At 47.6% G+C, this 19,504-nt stretch overlaps 1 protein-coding gene across 1 annotated transcript; it reads right to left on the reverse strand.

Annotated features, from left to right (window-relative positions):
* Nucleotides 1-15,284: 15,284 nt before the first annotated feature.
* DMRTA2 (DMRT like family A2) lies at nt 15,285-18,279 on the reverse strand. The gene is made up of 2 exons (XM_053985082.1): nt 17,198-18,279; nt 15,285-17,011 (listed from the first exon to the last, which is right to left on the reverse strand). The coding sequence occupies exons 1-2, from the start codon at nt 17,688-17,690 to the stop codon at nt 16,134-16,136; spliced, it is 1,371 nt and encodes a 456-aa protein (XP_053841057.1). The 5' UTR covers nt 17,691-18,279; the 3' UTR covers nt 15,285-16,133.
* Nucleotides 18,280-19,504: the final 1,225 nt, after the last annotated feature.

Genomic DNA, 19,504 nt, shown 5'->3' on the forward strand with positions numbered 1-19,504 from the left:
TGCTTTGGATAAGATATATAACTGGAAGATGTAGAGAATTTCCCGAAGCTTAAGGGCTTGATTTGCCCATTCCAACTTGAGGCAATACCTCATTTTGCTGGAAAGACCCACTGTGTGTTTTGAGCCTGAAAGATGCACCCAAGGACAAGCCCTGCCACTGGCTGACCTCTAAGAGCTCCAGGGAAAGGGTGAAGAAGAAACTGGGGTTAAATGCAGCAGGCAGCAAATCCTGCCAGCATTGTGCTGGAAGCCTTCAAACAGCACTCTGGAGCAAATGGTTCCAACCCATTAATTGCAAAAGGCAATTTAATGGGAGTTTTGCTCAGTCAACAGAAGTAAAATTATTTCTTAATTAATTAATTTAAAAAAAAAAAAAACATGCAGGAAAAGAGGGCTTGATCTGCTTTCCACTGCCATGAGTATTTCAGGAACAACTGTCTCAGTGTCTGAATATTTTTGTTTATGCCGCTCTCAGCCGGTGGGATGAACAAACCAGCTTGCAATGGCAAAGGAGCAAAGTCAGCCCCATCTCATTCCTGGCTGTCAGCAGAAGAAAGCAAGCCCAGGTCCTTCTCCCTGCCATCAGACAGCCAGGCCTCCACCACGGGGTGATATCCCATGGGAGAGGGGGGTCCCTCTGTGGAAAGGTCTCAGCCCGAGTCAGCAGCACACCTCAGCCAGGGTAAAGAACAAAAGCTGATGTAGCTCCTCCCCAGGCTGCACCCCACAGCATCCACTGGTCAAAACACCCAGTGCAAGACTCCCACGGTATTCAAATGGAGCAAAGAAGAAGCAGAACAGGAAAACACCAGATGGAATGGAGGAACAGGGTGAGGAAGAAGAAGAAAAGAAACTCTGTGGTCTGCAGACTCCACAAATGCTCTTTGAGGAAATGGGCTGAACGGTACTGGTGGGAGGGAGGAGCAAGATAAGAGATGGGGAATTTTCCCTCCTGTTCCAGACCCCTGCAGGGACCCTGCTCCAAAGCCTGCACTGCCCTCTCTGCACACCCTGCTGGGCTGTTCTAGCTCCCACTGGGATGGACTTTGGGGCCAACAGGAGCCTGGCCTAGGAAACAGCCACAGAGCAGGCAACAGCTGCATGAGCCAGCAGGGAACAGCACATCAGCACCCACAGCAGCTGGGAAGGAAAGCTGTGGTTTCTGGAGCTTCACTGCACAAGGGCACAAAACACGGTGAATTAAGGAGCTGTCCTTCTGCAAACCAGGTGCACTGCTGCAGCCAGGTGTGAGCTGGGAAAGGGTGAAGCACTGTCTGAGGGCAAAGTGAATCATCCACAGCATTAAACAAACTTGTCAGGGGCTGAGTGCTGCAAACTTAGAGGAGGAGAGCAGCATGTATGCACCACACACATTTTTTCAGTTGGCTGTGACCATTTAACTGAACAGAGAGTCATCTGCCTTAATCATTACTATTAAATTTATTATTCATTAACTGCATGAATTATTTAAATTCAAGACTTTGGATCCTGGAAGCCATTGAGAGACACTGGCTGCCTCCAGTTTCTGATAGTTGGCAAGAGCCTGTCTTCTGGTACTGCCAGCCTGGACTCCTAAACAACAAGTCAGAGCTGGTCTTGGACTGCTTCAAATATAATATTTTAATAGCTATGTCATTCCCTTCATTTCACCAGACCTTTAGAGTTGATGACTTTATTTTTTTCTTCCTCAGCTAGGTGGCTAAAAGTTTGCTTTTAAGGTTCTTGAGGAATTCGAGGACTCTGGGATTCAGATGACAAAAATCCTTTCAGTACTAAAGATATTCAGTAAGTCACCAGCTTCAGGCAGCACTGACAGTTCAGGTTTGCTAGGTGCAGTAACTGTTCTCCTTTCTCTCTTGCAAACTCCAGCTGGGAGTTCCCTTCCACACGAGGGAAGTCTGGGCTGAGAAGGACCCAGCACACCTGTGCCCCAGGTAACTCCCCCTGTGCCCACAGGAGCTCCATGCAGCACAGGAAATTTAAACCCAGCCTGCCTCGGTAGCAATGAGGTGCCCAAGCCACATTTCCTTCTGCATTTGCTTGCAATGCAAGCAAACCTCTGCACTTCCACTGCTGACATTGGAACAAGAGCTCAGCAGGCACCTTTAGACATGATGGTTAAAACAAAGAGGATTAGGAGACACCACTACTGTTACAAACCTCCTGCATTCTCCTGATCATCTCTTTAAGTGCCTCTCAGGAGAGAAGCTGCTTCCTGAGCCCTTTCAAGCACCCTGCAACACTGCCTGGTAACTGGATCTCAGGAAACAACAGGCTGAAGAAACAGCGCCTAGTAGGATTTTTGTCAAAGGGATTTTAATGGCAATGAGGTAGAAACCACTTTGAAAAGTATCTCACATGCAGCCACAGGAATCTGCTTCCTAACTTAGAGAGAAGGGCTGCAGGATTAGCAACCAGAGCAAAGGACAGAGTTGATCAAGAGATTCTGTTAAAGATGGATGTGCCAAGAAGTACAAAATAGGAGAAAATAGTATTGCTCTAGGAGGACAAAAATGAAATCCTTTTTTGGTGAGATTGTGAGATATTCATTAAAGGCCTTCTGTCCAGAACATGGCATACAGTTTCTGGCTAGAATATTCTCATGAGCATGATATTTAAATAAAATAGTAAACACTGGATTACAAGTATAATATTCAAATATATATATATATAAAGAAATTTTAAACAGGGCTTATAAGATAGATGGGGACAGGCTTCTTAATAGGACCTATAGTAGCAGTTTTAAACTGAAAGAAGGTAGATTCAGACTGGATATAGGAAGTAATTTTTTTCTGTGAGGATGATGAAACTCCGAAGTGGGTTGCCCAAAGAGGTTGTAGATGCTCATCTACATGGATGGAGAGCAGCCTGACCTAGTTGAAAATGTCTGCTTCTTGTAGAGAGAGGGTTGGAATAGATGATTTTTAAAGGTCCCTTCCAATCCAAACCATTCTGATTCAAGGACTTTTTTTCTTTTATTTTGGCCATCTTTTTTAAATTGTATTTTCTGAGAATGCAGTTTTCTAATTTTGTGATTCTTTCATAAAGGGAGAAATATGCAATTTACTTATTTAAAAAAAAAATTAAAATTACTTCCAAACAATAAAAGTGTAATGGAAAGATGGAGAAAAAAAAGATCCAAGGTGACCTTTTTAACTTTTACTTAACTCAGAATAGATAAATTATAGGGACCAGATATGCCAAATACCTTAATTTTATACTATTCATGACCACATGACTTTTTCATGTTACTGGTAGAAGACCCCGAGACTTGAATGCTTTCCCCCTAAATAAGTCAGCTCTCATTTTGACAGAGTTCCAGCTAATAAGATAAAATTCAATATGAATATTGTGCATCCCTTCTGCAAGTCCATATAAGCTGGGGTGCACTTCTAGAAGGATAAGGCATCCATGGCTTACACCTCTATAAACCTGTTTGGTCTTCAAGAAAGAGCTGGATGAAGGATGGAAGGAAATTGAGAATAGTGACTTTTGCTGTATAGTTCTCAGGTCTTCCTCAAGGTCAATAAAACAACATGAGATTCCCAGGAAAGAGTACTAAATGAAAAGACCCCACACCTTTTTTCTCAGCTATATTTCTCTTAATGATAATTACTTTATGCTTGACCAGCAATTTTACTGTGCTGAAATGACTACAGCCTTTCCATGTTCAAGCAGTGTCTCCACTATGCTAATACTCACCTGCTTTTCAGCATCAACATGAAACAAAGGGAGTTGTAACTCATTATTACTGAATATTTGGTGAATGCGTGGAGCTGTCCAAGGCACACAGGAAAAAAAAAAGTTTTGTATTGCATAGACTGCAAAATTTTTAAATATGGGAAAATATGTCAGTATGAAAGTCACAGAGAACATTCATGTGCATGAAATAACACAGCAGTTCTCAAGGTCAGGTCTAGCTCAGGTATTTCAAGTTTAAAAGTGGATCTCAGACCCAGAGCCACGTGTTCTACCACCTGATTTCCCATCTTATCTTTGCAGTGTGGATTTCACAGAGCTCACACACAATGGTTTTGGTTTTAATGTCCCATTCTAATCTGTATCCATATCGTTATCTTTCTAATCTGCACAAAACAAACTTCATCACAAAACACCCATTTCTCATTGATCTCCTGAGAATAAGTTTGCCATAATCAGCAGCCCTGCTAAATTATCCTCAACTTTAAATCAGCACATAGTCAGCATGCATGACATGATGCAGAGGGAACTGCTGTGTTGGAAAATTTAATTGGTAAAGAAACTACAAATGGTAAATGAATTCACAAGGGTAGGAAACAGATAGAAATATGTGCATACACTGACATATTTATGTGTGTGTACATGCAGACACAGAGATTACTGTCACTGAATTCAGCCACCACTTCACACACAGATCTGTGAATTGACCAATAGTTAATTTCTTTAGACATAAAGCAAAAGCCTGTAATGATTAAACAACTGCCATGTGGCTCAGTCAAAAAGTGGGACTTTTTTGCCATCCTTTAAAGTAATCTCTACTACACGAGCAATTCATTGCATCTCAATACAGGGAGGAAACATTGTTTTGAAATTTTTTCCTTAGTTATATTGAACACAATCCAGGGAAAGAGAATTTCGGGGAGCCTTCCTCCTCTGCAGTGTTTAGAAATACAGCACAAGCCCCTACAAAATAGCCAGTAGGCTATAAACATCAGTGGTTTCCTAAAAGTTACTTGTCAAAGCACTTCCAGCATTTCAGCTGGGCCATCAAGTCTTTTGCAAGGTCAAATGTTACATGAATGGAGAAATTTGTAATGTTTGAAAAACTAGTGGTAGGCCTAAATGTAGGACCCTGTTCCTAATAATAAAAAAAAAAAAAAAAAAAAAAAAAAAAAAAAAAAAAAAAAAAAAAAAAAAAGTTAAATGCTTATTAAATTAGTTGTATGGGATGTGACAGAAGTTATTGGAAATTGTATTTTCAGCTCTACAGCTGGCACTCACATATTGGCCTTTTTTCTTTTCCATGTTTCATCATGAGAGGTTGGTTGATTTGGCTTTATCTTCAGTCAGATTTCTCTCTCAGTTTTACCTGCTCATAAAATGTGGAGCCATCACAGACATTTTCCTGGCTGCCATCAGACACAGGTTTGTTTGGATGATACCACAATTGCCCCACATTCTCTTGTCACAGAGCAAACTCCACCTTCAGTTTTTGAGTGGTATTCCAAAGGACAAATCCAACTTAATCATCAGTGACGTACAACAGTCCCATATCATTACTCTCCTTTGCAATAGTTCTGCAGTGCTCCCAACACCAGGGAGAGGTTTTAACAGTGACTCTCATATTTCCACTTTCTTACACCACTCTCTCATTTCCTCCAGGCTACAAAGCCAAGGTGGATGAGTTTGCTAGAATGTCAACTGGATTTTCCCCTTTCCAACAACATGAATGTCTTTATTGCTCATCAAATGCTCTTCTGCAAATACTGGCCAATGATATTTCTGTAGCATTAATGTTAGAAGCCTATAGGATTCTGCAGATTATATTTTTAAAAATTTCATATTTTTGTGCTCCACCTCTCCATCCTGTTAAGTCTATTGATTTAATAAAACAAGTCATCTAAAATTATTCTTTTTTTTTTTTAATCACAGCAAGGAATGCCGGTAGGAATAGCTGTTCTCACTGCAAGTTGTCTAGGCAGAGAAGAGCTCATAATTCATTGTCTGCCTAAGAAATTCTCTAAGGAGAAGATTTTTACTTCTTCATCTTGTTTGCTCTGTTGGTTGATTGGCATGTATCTCTGTATATAACTATATCTATGGCACAATGTTATAATAGCAAGGAAAACAAAATTACTACCTCTGCCTGACATTTCATCAGCACTACTTGGGAAATATCATCCCTGAAAAACACAGAACAGGGGGTTACAATTAACACTAAGAAGTGTTAATTAGACAGAGCTGAAATGACTTATTATAAAGCAGAGTGTATTTTACTTTTCCATGTCTCACAACAGTGCAGCTTCCTGAGTGAAGTCAGGGGCTCTGCTTGGGTAGCAGAAAGTGAGGAAATGTGTAACCCCTTGTTTGCTGTACTTTATCACTGCACAAATACTTAATAACGTCTTCTTTGGCACATGTTCGTATATATTCAGGACACAGGGTCTCTTTTGCCATTGTTAGAGCTCTGCTCTAAACTCTGAGGAATTTGACACATTTTAATGAATGAAGACAGAGTCCAGGAGAGCTTTCCTGCTACAGAGATTGCACACTTAATTGGACCCTTATTAAAAATAAATACTCGAGTAGTACAAAAGTCTGCAATTCAAGTCTCAAGTGTCTCATACTGAAACTGAAGACTGTCAACATTAATAGTCACTTTTTAAAAAATAATAAATTGTTTTGAGTAGCTCAAGGTCACACAGTGTTGGTAAATGAGCAGCAGAATTTAGTACACAAACCAAATCTTCAGAGACCCATGTGCAGTTTTCACTAGAAAACCTTACAGCTTCCTTCATTTGCAAGGTCCCAGTGGTGCTTTGAAATAGCAATATCTCCTTCTTATTCCATGAGAATAATCCAATGAAAGTTAAACAAACCAGCCTGCAAAATAAAGGATAATTGTACCTTTCAGAAGACGGGAGGTAAGTTAGCATGCTTGACTTTTAGTCAGCTGAAGCATCAGTTACACCTGCTTTAAAATCATGTCATTTTCAGATTAATCTCAGAACTGCCCCAGAGCTCACACCCACTGAGCACCAGCAGCATTCTGCTACCTCAGGAAGCACTTTGGTTGTTTGCATCCTGCTTCCAGACAATATTCTCTGCTTGGGACTATGAGGAAACAAAGGCAACTTTTGCCCAAGTGAGTCCAGAATCTGAGTGTAACATCTGAGAGCCCCACTCACATCTCAAACTAATCTGAGAAGAAAAGACACTCTCGGTTCATTGACAAATGTGGCAAAATAAAACCCAAATAGTACCAACCAGAGTGATATACACCAATATTTTCATGGTTATTGTTGCTCATAAAGCCCTCAAAACCTTTAAGAAAATCAGCTACAACTTGTTTTTCCAAAACTAATGAGCAATGCTCAGAACTCAGACACTGAAACTGTAGAAGTAATCATTTGTATGAAAATTTAAAAGGAAAAGAAGGCATGACAGGAGCTTGAGAGTCAAAAGTTTTCAAATATTTCAAATTTAACATATGATCTGAGAATCTGCGCAAAGAAGTTCTTAAGGATAAAATTTTCATACAAATTTCCTTTCTGTTATAACTGAGTTAACCCTTGAACTGGGGGAGCATGTCATTCAATTAAGGCTGAAAAAAAAAAGATTCATGATACCATAAACATCTGCAAAACAATAGAGATAGTCAACAGAGATGGCTCTGTGCAAAACATTTACTGAAAATCACCAACATGATCCCTTTTGCTGTTGCATTTTGGGTGCCAGATGGCTGGAGGGAGTTCCAGCAGGCAATTTCTTAATGAGAGTGCCTCTGCCCAATATCATCAATGTCCATCAGATGCAGAATCTACCCTGCTGAGGCTTCCAGGAAAACTAGACATTTTACCAGTGACTTCACCAGGTCAGTCTTAGCTTTTCACAGCTTACAGAAAATCATTTGCTGTTGTTCAGTGCAGCCCATTTTATCAGGACTAACTTCCCTTGGAGATTTCAGTGATGAGGAGTAAAACAAAAAGGCTGTGAGGCTCCTTGAACAGCATTAGCTCCACTTCTGGCCCTGTTTTTAAGAGCACACCTATCACCTCCATCACCACAGACTTCCAGCTTAGCAGAGCCATTTCCTTCTCAGGAGCTAAGTGTCCCATTTTGCCAGCCCTGATTCTAGTTAGCAACAAACCTTCCAGCCAAGCAGACTGGTATCCTCATCTCACACAGGTTTGCAGCCCTTTCCAGATCCAAGATGTACATGTCCTTGCTTGCCAAGACAACACAAGTTCTTCTTTCAGTGACCAAGGTACTGAAAACTAGCTGAGCCCTCTCCCAGGAAGGAGATTAGGAAGCCAAAGTGAAATGTGCACGGGGCAAGTTAACATTTCAGCCTGGCATCAGAATCCAGAGACCTTTCCATGTAACCCTTGGGAAGTCCCTCAGTAATGGTGACACACATGACAGTCCCTTTGCCAGCTTCTCCAAGTGCCTGGCGTGAGTGTGAGGTGCAACCTGAGCATTTGGAAATGGTTGCACTCCCAGGAATTTAGAGTTGGGTTAACTCATTCATCTGGTGTGCTTTGGGCAACAGATTATGTTTGTAAATCACATGATGGGCTAATTTTGCCCAAATGCAGCTACCACCCATTCTTATGTTCCAATGGATCTGAATGCGTTCTTATGTTCCAATTCTTATATTTTCCAATGGATCTTAAAACAGAAATTCAATTAGTATTTTGATACCCTTTTCACCGTTGAACAGGAAAAACATTAAAATATAATTACTGTAGAAAAGAAGCCCTGAAAACCCTTTTCTGATCCCTTCTGGTGGACATGAAGCTCTCATGGAGAAGGGTAGTTTTTTGTGAGAGGCTGGAGCCATGTGTTCCTTGCCAAATCTACTGAAGCAATTTTCCTACTCTTGGCCCCACTGCATCAAGATTACTTTCTGTGTCAAAGTAAAGCTTCAATAATGTGGATAAAAAGAATGATTAGAGAAATCAAACATAATTCATCCCTCTAAGCAGGAAAAAAAGCCAGGCATCTCATAACACACATTCTAGCACACTGGACAGAGCATTGCAATTTTAGTCCTGTGTGCCTGATCATTTGACATTTACTCCTATTGAACAGGCCCTTAATTAGATTCTCCCGCCAGAGTAAGATATCTGACTCTCCCCTTACAAAGCAAAGGCTCTCCAAAGTTATAATCTCCACTACTTGGCCCATTCATTTAGCTGTAAATATCTATGGCTAACCTAGCAAGCAGGAGATTTAGAAAACTCAGGAAATCCATAGGTCCTACCCAAGGTAAACCACGGGCTTCCCCAAGCCATGAGAGGAAATCAATATCCCATATCCCACTTACAAGGAAGCGAGGTAATGTTTTGATACCTTTGTTCCCTGTAAAGCTGTTTCACCGCTGAGTTCCTCCTGCACAAATCCCAGCTCACTCTTGCTGTCTCCTCCTGCTGCTGTGCTCCTCCTGGTTAGAGGCTTGTGGTCTCTGTCTGGCTCCAGCTCCCCTTAGCAGGGGTCATACTCCCCTCTTTCCCCTGACTCCAGATCCTGCTGACCCTTAAGTCCCTTTCAGGATCTGCCCAATGAATGTTTCATAGGGGCCCTGCCTTGCTGGCCCTGCCTCTGTCTCGATGAATTTCTGTGAACCTCTCCTATATTCTGGTCCAGGGCTAGTACCCCATTTCATTTCCAAACATCTAATTTTAGCAACAACCTCAGCATTTCGAGGCCAGCCAGTCTTGTTAAATCTCTCTGTAAACATAAACCCCAAGCAGATCTTTTTAAAAGCCTTTGTAATTCATGCTTTCCATCTGCCTGTCAGACCACACGAAAAGATCCACTCTCTGTTTCTGGTTTCCTTTCCACTTCCCTCTTCCCCCCAGGAGCCTGCCCTGCTGTCATGAACCTACTAAAATTTGCACAGATCCTGCTCATCTATTATATTTTCCCAGCTAAACAGGCAAATACTTTCTGAGGATATGTAAGGCAGATCTGTAACTATTGATGGGTAATAAGACTTTGGGTGACCTGCTTTCAAGGGATTTCTATATCTTTTTTCTGAAATGTATCTATGGTTTTATCAATTTATTTTTTATTTATTCATGTATTGAGGGGGAAAAAATAAGTTTTTAGAAACAACATTAGCATAACTTTTATAAACTACACAGCACATTAATAAGATCCAAAACAAGAAAGGAGGGAATATAAAACAGAAAAAAAAAAAAAAAAACCCTGTCTGAATTCATACTAGCTGCAAAAAACGTTCTCATGTTCTCACATTGAGAACATGCCAAAGGATCCACCCTTACCCCTCACAGATCTGCATTGCAGGGCTTCTGTGTGAAGTCAGGAACCACATAGCACCATCTCTTACAGAAAATTAATCCACAAACCAGTATATGACAAGATTTTGCTCTTCCAGGCCATCAAAACAAGGCTTTCAGGAAGCAATGCTTTCCCCCCTGTAGTTTAGAGTTCTCAAGGATTTAAGATAAAACCTAAGATAAGATTTTAGCTCCCACATAGAGGTAAATCCAATACTGCAAAAAACAGCATTCCAAACAGAATTATCCCCCAGGCAGGTGTTTCATCATGCCCTTGTCCACTTCTGCCAAATTCATACCTGGAGTGAAGAGGAACACGTGCTTATGCCAGCTTCTGGATTGAACAGGCCTTAGGCCAGACTTCATTATGGTTAGAAATGTTTACCAAACAGCCTGTTGCAGTTAAAGCTGTCAGTAACAGCCTGCTCTTTCAGCATTTTCATCTCTCTTGATGCACATGCTTCCCCATGAACAATCAGTGAGTCACTGTGAGAACACCCAGCACTGTTCTACACCAGCAGCCCCTTGCTCAGCCTTGGCCTGCGTTTGAGTGTTGGTGTAATTGAGCCTCCTGACCCCTGAGCAGCACCTGAGAGCACTAATCTGAAATTTGGGACTTTCCATCTTTTCCTTGAAAATGGAAATCCCACCACACAGGACCGCCTTACCCAGCCTGTGCAGAGCATAATCAAGCCTTAAGGGCTCCCTCAGGAAAGGCACATATATAGAGATATTATATATATTATTATATTAGATAATGCACAGCAGGTGACGCGTTTTGATCTTACTCTTGTAACACAGACACCAAGATCTTTTTTTAGTGAATCTTAATTATTTACACAGCTCTTAATACTGCATCCCAGTTCTCCATTAGCTCTTCCAAGCCTAAGACTCCATCAAGTCCCTTGCCTTGTTCTTCTCTTCTGGAATTCACCCTCCTCTCCACGCTTCTTTTACCTTTAGGCGTTATCCAGCACCAGAATTTCTTACCAATATACCTTCTCCAGCTGTTTTAGCTCGCACCGCTGTTAGCCAGGGTGAGGCAGTTCATCCCCGCACCCTTTAACCTCTTCCTCCCCTAGGGCAGGTCCCTCGCATTAACAGCACCTCCCCCGCATCAGCACCGCACCCTCCTTCCTGTGCCGCCGCACTCAGTAATTCCCACCAAACCCACAGCCGGCCACACAATTCAACAGTGAATTCAAGGCCAAGGTGGATTGCCCGGCTCCCGGGGCTCCGCTGGCCGAGCCCCGGCCGCTCCCGGGGAAAGGCAGCAGCATCTCTCGCTGGACATCATCCGCCACCCAGCCACGGGTCAGCAGCATCTCTTCCGCTGGTTACTAGATTCCCTAATTACAAAGAAATGAGGGGTAGTGGCTGGAAAGGAATATCTTCAGGTTAAAGTGTGTGTTTAAATTAATTATGTCTTTTTATCTTTCTTTTTTCTCTCTTTTTTTTTTTTCTTTTTTTGACGAAGTGTTCTTTTTCCCTAGTAAGCTCGTTTTGGAGATGGGATACAAACCAGCTTTGTCAGTTTCAGGGGTTTTTTTCCGTGCCTTTTCTTTTCCGAACTTACGGCTAACGGCGGGTTTGTGGGGCTTTTTCTTGTTTGTTTGGGGGTTTTGTTGTTGTTGTTTTGTTTTGTTTTGTTTTGTTGGGTTTTTTGTTTTGTTTTGTTTTGTTTTTTTCTTAATAAAAAGGTAGAGAAGAATAAAGGGGAAACTGGAAAGGAACAGTAACAGGGGAAAAATATTCTTTTGCAACGGTGTATTAGTATTTCTCTCGAAATTCCGAGAGATGGAAATCGGAATGAATTTTCACGTGCCTCAATTGGTGCTAAAGGCAGCAGAAAACGTAAAACACTCCGTTCCTCTCCCGGTGTAACTCCGCGTCCCTCGCTCGCTTCCATCTGTTGAGTTCCAGACGTGCCGCTGCTGCCCCGGGAGAGCTGCAGCTCCCGGGGCTCCCTGGAAGCCTCGGCCGGCTCTTCCTACGGAGCTGCTCCTCCTCGTTTCTTCCACCTGCTTAATCACATTTAAATATATTAAATACTTTCCCATTGTTGTTCTGGCATAGGAGTTGCCGCAGTTGCCATGGGGATGTTATGACAACACGGGGGGATGCCCGCACCGTGAGAAGAGGCAGAGGTGTCCCCTCGCCGGGGGACGTGGGGAGCTCGTGTGCCTGACACCGGCGCTGCGCTCCCGCCGATGAGATCAGCCCGGGAGCCGCGGGGTACCTGGGGTCGCCCCCGCCCCGGGGAGCACGGAGGAGGGATGGTCGGGAGCGGGGGCGATGGGTGGGACGGTGAGAGCCGCGTTCTCTCAAACGGTGCCACCGGCGGCAGCTGTGTTTGCTCAGCGCCGGCACAAAAGGCCGCCCCGCCCGGTGAGAGGTACCCGGGGCCGGCCCATCCCATCCCATCCCATCCCATCCCATCCCATCCCATCCCATCCCATCCCATCCCATCCCTCCTCTCCTCTTTGGGCAGCGCCAGGATGTGGGGTGGTTTCCAGCTTGGGAAACGGGGTGGCGAGTCCCGGGACAGCCGCGATAGCGGAGCCGCAGCGCTCCCGTGGCCGCGGGAAAGACAAAGCGGGACTCGGGACTCGCTCCTCGGTCTCCAGTAAAACAACTCGTCCATGTCCCCGCTGGAGCGGCCCTGGCTGCCCAGGGCGCCGCGTGGAAGCAGGGCCACCACCCTTCCCTGTCGTGGGTGTCCCCCTGGCCCCAAGCAGCGGACAGGGGACACTCCGGGCCGGCGCCGGGGAAGCGACACCAGCTCCGAGCCTCCTCCACCCGCGGGGCTTCGGCAGCCAGCCGGCTTTGCGGAGGGGTGGGGAAGAGGCGGCTCTGGGAAGCGTGGGAGGGTAGCGGGGTTCACCCCTCAGGCTGCGAACTAAACTGGCCAGCCTGGAAAAGGCCGCCCCGCTGCCCTCCCCGGCCTCGCCCAGCCCGCTGGGCTCAGCCCGAGCCGACCCCGCCGCCGGCCCGCCCGGCCGGGCTGCCGAGGCTGCCTCGCAGCGAGCACGGCGCGGGGAGGTTCATTTTAGGTGAAGGAATGTCATTTCGCTACTAAATGGTTAGTCTAATTTGATCTTTATTATGCTGTGGATTAGGACTGATTCATATTAAACACGAGTGCAGTTAATATAACTCTGGAACGTGTCCCGCTGTATGTACAGCAGCCGCTGCTACAGCTCCGCCGCTTCCTGCGACCCGTGGATTAAGATTTAATTAACAGGGAAGTTTGCGAGCGCTCACCCGCAGCCTCTCTGCTTCACAAATAATTTATACTCGGTTCCGCCGATTTTTATTCAAGTGACAGCGTTTTATTTTACTCTAAAAGGGACCTGAATATTTTATGTTCTGCCAGAGGCTTCTGTATACGAACCTCTCCGAAGCAGCTCCAAACCCAAGGGATTTTTTTTTTTAATCTATGGGAATTACTTCAGTACGATAATTTATCAGAGACACACCCCCCCACACTTCCTCCTACTCCCCGCCCCCCCAAATCTAACTGCCTAAACTACCCGTATGAAAGTTAATCGTCGTGATCCCCATTGTCGGTTGTATAAATCCAAACTCAAGCCAACCTCTGAGACACGGCAACAATTCTGATAAATTGTCCTGCTCGCCTAACTACACAAGAATGGCTTTTATAATTAAAAGGGGAGCTGAGTTAAATCAACAGCTCCTAAGCCCTTCTCAACAGGGCTAGAATAGGAGAAATGTGGCGACCTGATTTCTTTAAGTAGCAGCTCTTTGTAGCTCGTTCATAATCCTAGATATGGAAACCCATCCTGCACAAAGTCAGCTGCCAACCAAAAAAGAAAAAAAATAGAAAAAAGTTTATTCAGATGCTCAACGTCCATCTTTTTTTTTTCCCAGTCTAACATAACCCTAGCACTTTATAACCAAACAGACAACTCCTTTTCCAATTAAAGTGGAATTAGGAAACTCAATCAAATTAGCTCACTATTAAAGCCCTTCTTTATTAAACCGTTTTATTGTAGTAATATTAAGTTTCACCCGCTCTTGGAACACGAGACTTTAAAAAGTTTCCCTTGCTATATTGATTTGGCTGCTCCCAGGATGGACTGGGGTCAAAATTATTTGCCTAGGTGTAATTTGCAATATTTACTTACTTTTTTGCTTTTTTGTTGGGGTTTTGTTTTGGGTTTGGTTTTGGGTTTGGTTTTTTTTGGTTTTTTTTTTTTTTTTTTTAAGAAAATCATAAAATTGTATCCGAGTTGATCAATCGCATGCAGGATGGAAGAATTGTGTTTTGATGCAATTTGATTTTACCCAGGAGCTTCCCTCCATAGCTGCGGCAGGACTCCTGTCCTCCCAGCCCCACCAGTATATTAACTGGTTGGTAGAAGCCGCGCTGGCAGCTCCCAGCCAATGTTTACACAGTTATATTTGAAGTGAGAAAGTAAACAGTCCAGCTGTGCCACGGAGCGGTTCGCTGGGATTAGGTTTCCATACCAACCAACTTTAGGAGCTTTTACAGTCTTAATTCAACCATGCACTGAACTTGTTCTTTGTGAGTAATAGTTTTCCTGGGCCAAACACTCCCAGGACTGGCAAGAAAGTCACGCTCCGGCCTTCGGCGGGATCCCCTCTCGGGATGCACAGGGGCACACCCGCTGCCCCCCGCTCATCCCAATACAGAAATAAATAGAGGCAGGAAAGACCTTCTTACATTTTGATCTCAAAGAACATTTGGACACCATTGCCAAAAAAAAAAAAAAAATAGAGAGAGAGAGAGAAAAAAGAAAAAAATTTTAAAAGCCATGCAAGTAGCCTTTACCTTCGGATGAGGGTGAAGGACACACAGCTCTGAAAACAGAGAAACCTTCCCTGCGCTGATTTTAACTCATCCACCTCTGCCGCAAACGCACCTTTACATTCTGAAAAATCGTCATTATTATAGATCCCTGTGCTTATTTTGACACAAAAAACAACTGAAAAGCATAATCCAATTTCAGACACGAGGTGTAAAACCTTATTGCTGCTACACAACCCGCGGTTCGCAAGGTGGGATTTGATTTAACCAGGCTTCTCTTTGTGACAATGCCAAATTTCCAAATTTCCTAAATATGTCAAAAACCATCAAGATACCGAAGGGAGAAATCCTGCTTAAATTTATACCTCTGTAGGTTTTCTGGGGATTTTTTTTTTTTTCTGCAGGCATAAATAAGAAAAAGACTAGAACCAGAAATAAATGTATTTGACAATTTCAGTTGATAAGGAATTTGCTTTTGCTTGCACGCTTCATTTTTATTTATAAATTTATCTGAAGAATATCTAGTTTGACCATGATAAAAATGTAGTAAACATGTTTGTACTATTTGCATAAACTCCTTTAAATATTGAATGTACTTGTCAAATGAATTTCCCAAAACACATTTCCATCATATCATAAAATACCACTTGCCATTCATAAGACCAATTTTTTTTTAATAGAAAATAACATTTATTTCTATGAAATGGAAACACAGAATTACCTGTTAGAAACAGCAAGAAGTTTGCTACATCGGAACAAGAAAGCAATTTTCTTGCAGATCACAAATGAAGGAGGCTTATTAAACCATCATACACCATTGGCGCCAGGGTCCTACGGACAGTTACAAATATATCTACTTTCCAATGTTATATACAGACCGCAACGTTTCTGGGGGCGAGAAGGAAAAGGTTTTCAATTTGACAATGTTTGATCTATATGCCTGGTAAGTATTACAATGCGCTGCCTAACCTTTAGCTTAACGTTAATACCAAGTTCACCTACGAGTTACATTAATAACTTAGATTTCCATTTTATAACATTATACACTTGCTAGTATACATATATATATATGTATGTGTGTGGGAAAGAGCGCGCGCGTGTGTGTGTGTGTGCACACCCCACGACGCGCTGAGGATATCCATGCTTATGGCCATAAGCAACAAAGAGTGACTCATGTCTGGACAATGAAAGTGCACCTTTATCACCTTAATACACCTACGCCTGTCCGCGCCGGGCTCTGCACGCAACCACCGCCTGCACGGGGGAGAGGAAGCCACCCGTGTCCGTCCACCCGTGCCTACCTAGCTACCTCTACAGAGACGAGCTTTAGGAAGCCGCTATTGCTTCTCGGGGGTGTTGTTGACCATGGGCCCGTAGAGCCCGCTGGAGTACACCTGCTCCTTGTGCACGGCCGAGCGGTCCCGCATCAGGTCGCTGAAGGCGTAGTCCACGGGCGGCCGGAACCCCAGCGTGGGCATCAGCCCGGCCGTGGAGTAGGGGGTCATGAAGGCCAGTCCCCGGCTGTGCGCCGAGTAGGCGAGGCGCAGCGGGTTCAGTCCCAGGTGGGTGCCCAGGGGGTAGGCGCCGGCCTCGGCCCCGAAGTGCGTGGCGTTGGGCTGCAGCGGGGAGAAAGCGGAGCGGCTGCCCAGCGTGCCGATGGCCGGGGCCATGGCGCCGGCGATCAAGGGCCGGTGGTGGGCGGCGGCGGCGGCGGCGGGGGGCGGCAGGCCCTGCAAGGCGCCGTCCCGGGCCCAGGCCTCCTCGGGGCCCTTCTCCGGGCCGCGGTTGTTGAGGATCTGCTCGATGGCCTGTACCACGTCCCCGCCGCAGCCCTGCAGCACCAGCTCCAGCACGCTGCGCTTGTGCGCCGGGAAGACGCGCGTCAGGATGTCGATGGGAGTCCGCTGCCGGCCGCCGGCCGAGGGCGACGGGTCCTGCTCGTCCTTGTCCGCCTCTGAGCCCGAGTCCGAGCCCAGCGGGCTGATGGAGCCCGGGCTCTCCTCCCCCTCCTTCGGGCCCTTGGAGACGGGTGAGCTCAGGAAGGACTCGCCGTCCCCGTTCTCCGAGCCCGAGCCGTGGCGAGCATCTGGGGAGGAGGTGCCGGGCACGGACTCGCCGTCCGGGGAGAGGGGCTTCCCGCCCGCCTGCTGCGGGGTGACGGCGCGGCTCGGCAGCAGCGTCTTGGGGAACAGCTCGAACTTCTGCATCTTGGACTCTGCGGGTCGGGGGTGCAGAAGGAAGAGAGACCGTCAGTGGGGCTGCCCCGGCGGGCCCCGCGGGGCAGCCCCGGCCGTCGGCGGGGCCACCCACCTGCTGCTCCGCGCCCCGCTCATCTCCCGCCGCCTCTCCAGGCCCCTTCCCCCCATCACCACCGCTCCGAGGGCTCGCAGCGCGGCCTTACCTGAGGCGCCGGCGCCTCCCTCGCCGCCGGCCCCGGCGCAGACGGAGCCGAACACCTCGTACGCGGGCCGGGGCGGGATGATGCCGTTGGCGGCCGCCAGCGCCAGCCCCTCGGCCGTGCCGTAGAGCAGCTGGAGCTCGCGGGCCTCGTTCTCCTCCTGCGCCTGCTGCCGGCGCAGCGCCACCTGAGCGGCCATGACGCGCTGGCGCTCGGCGATGAGGGTGCACTTGGCGCACATGCAGTCCTTCCAGCGGCAGTACCGCTTGTGGCCCTTCAGCGCCGACACCACCCCGTGGTTGCGGCACCGGGCGCACTTGGGCGTCCGCGGGTACTTCTCGGCCGCCCGCAGCAGCAGCGGCGGCGCCCGCAGCAAGCTCCCGGCCACGCTCACCGGCAGCGTGGCCGCCGCCGCGGCCGCCGCGGCCGCCACCGAGCTGGGGGGCACCGGGGGGGGCGCGGCGGGTACGCTAGGCAGCTCCGACCGCAGCTCCATCCCGGCGAGCCCGCCCCGAGAGAGCGGCCCCCCCTCCCCGGCCTCCCCCAAAGCGACGCGGGGCGGGGGAGCCCCTGCGCCGCAGCCGCGCCCGGGCGCGGAGAGGCTCCCGTTGCCTTCAAGCGCAATCACGAGTGGGGGGCACACAGAGCCCCGGGAGCGGGCATGCAAACCCCAGCGCCTGTCCTCTCGCCTCGCTCGACGGCCCCGTCCCCCCGCACCAGCACACGGCCCCGGAGCGGGGTTCAAGTGAGGAAGGGCCCGTCGGAAGCCGTTCCGCCCCCTCCTCCCCTCCGCGCCCGAAAAGCAAAGCTAACACAAGAAAATCCAAGAAAACTTAGATCACTCTCGCTTCCTCGCTCTCCGTGCGCATCTGGCGGGGCAGCACCAAGTTCATCGCGCCAGGCTCAAAGCCGAGCTCTCCCGTCCGCTCTTGCGGGGTCGCCGCTCCCCACGGCGCCCCGGTGCAACCCGAGCTGCTCGCTAAGTTCCGTTCCCCCGTCCCCCTGTAACTGCGGCCACAGACTAGCAGTGTCCCTTCAAAGAACAATCCGGCACCTTCAACGACAGGATCCCTCGCCACGAGCCGCAGAGGCTAAAATCCAGCAGAGAATAGAATAGCGAAAAAAAAAAAAAAAAAAAAAAAAAAAAAAAGTCGCCCCGTCTCCCGAGCAGCACCTCCGCAGCCGGGCGGAGGAGCCGGGCTCTCATCCGCCGCGACGAGCCCGGAGCAGGCGGGCAGAGCGGCGGCCGGGCCGGGCCGGGCCGGGCGCGGAGCCCCCCGGGACGCGGTGCGGCCGGAGCGGAGCGGAGCGCGCTGCCCGCCGCGCCGCGCGCCGCCACTCGCGCTATTGTTGCGGCCCGCGTTGCCATTAGGCAACATTTGACAACAATGTGGCGCCTGCCATTGGCCAGGGCCCGCGGGCGCCGCGCTGATTGGCCGCCCCGCGCTCCGCCGCGGCCGCCCGAGCGCGCCGCGCCCGCGGAGCGCCGGGAGCGTCCGGGGGGCACCGCGGGGACAGCGGGGCAGCGTGGGCGTGGGTGTGCCTGAAAACACTGCCCGCTCCCCCGCCACCTGAGAGTTTGGCCCTCTTTTCCTTTCCTTTTTTTTTTTTTTAATTTATTGGAAACGGTACTTGCCAACCGTTTGATTTTTTTTTTTTCCTGGGTGTTACTTGTCAAAAGGGGAGGGGGGAATATGCTGTGCAAGGTGACAGTTCAATTTATGGTCTCTCCCCTCCCCTTGGAGATTTTGTTTTATGATAGTACGTAACGACGCCTCTCTCTCTCCTTCCTTCCTTCCTTCCTTCCTTCCTTCCTTCCTTCCTTCCTTCCTTCCTTCCTTCCTTCCTTCCTTCCTTCCTTCCTTCCTTCCTTCCTTCCTTCCTTCCTTCCTTCCTTCCTTCCTTCCTTCCTTCCTTCCTTCTCTCCCTTCCTTCTCTCCCTTCCTTCTCTCCCTTCCTTCTCTCCCTTCCTTCTCTCCCTTCCTTCTCTCCCTTCCTTCTCTCCCTTCCTTCTCTCCCTTCCTTCTCTCCCTTCCTTCTCTCCCTTCCTTCTCTCCCTTCCTTCTCTCCCTTCCTTCTCTCCCTTCCTTCTCTCCCTTCCTTCTCTCCCCTCTTCTCTTTCTCTCTCCCCACTCCCTCTCTCTCTCTCTCTCCACACCCGCAGGTGAATTCACAAGTGCTGCCGCAGCAGGAGAAGCCCGAGGTGAGTATGATTTTCCATCCTTTCTCTGCGATTTAGCCTGGGGGAGCCCTGCCCGCCCTTCGCTCCCCGGAAAGTAAAGTTCGTTCTTTCTTTCTCCTGCCAGCTGT

This window comes from Vidua macroura, chromosome 9 (genome assembly GCF_024509145.1).
Source record: "Vidua macroura isolate BioBank_ID:100142 chromosome 9, ASM2450914v1, whole genome shotgun sequence".
Taxonomy (NCBI): domain Eukaryota; kingdom Metazoa; phylum Chordata; class Aves; order Passeriformes; family Viduidae; genus Vidua; species Vidua macroura.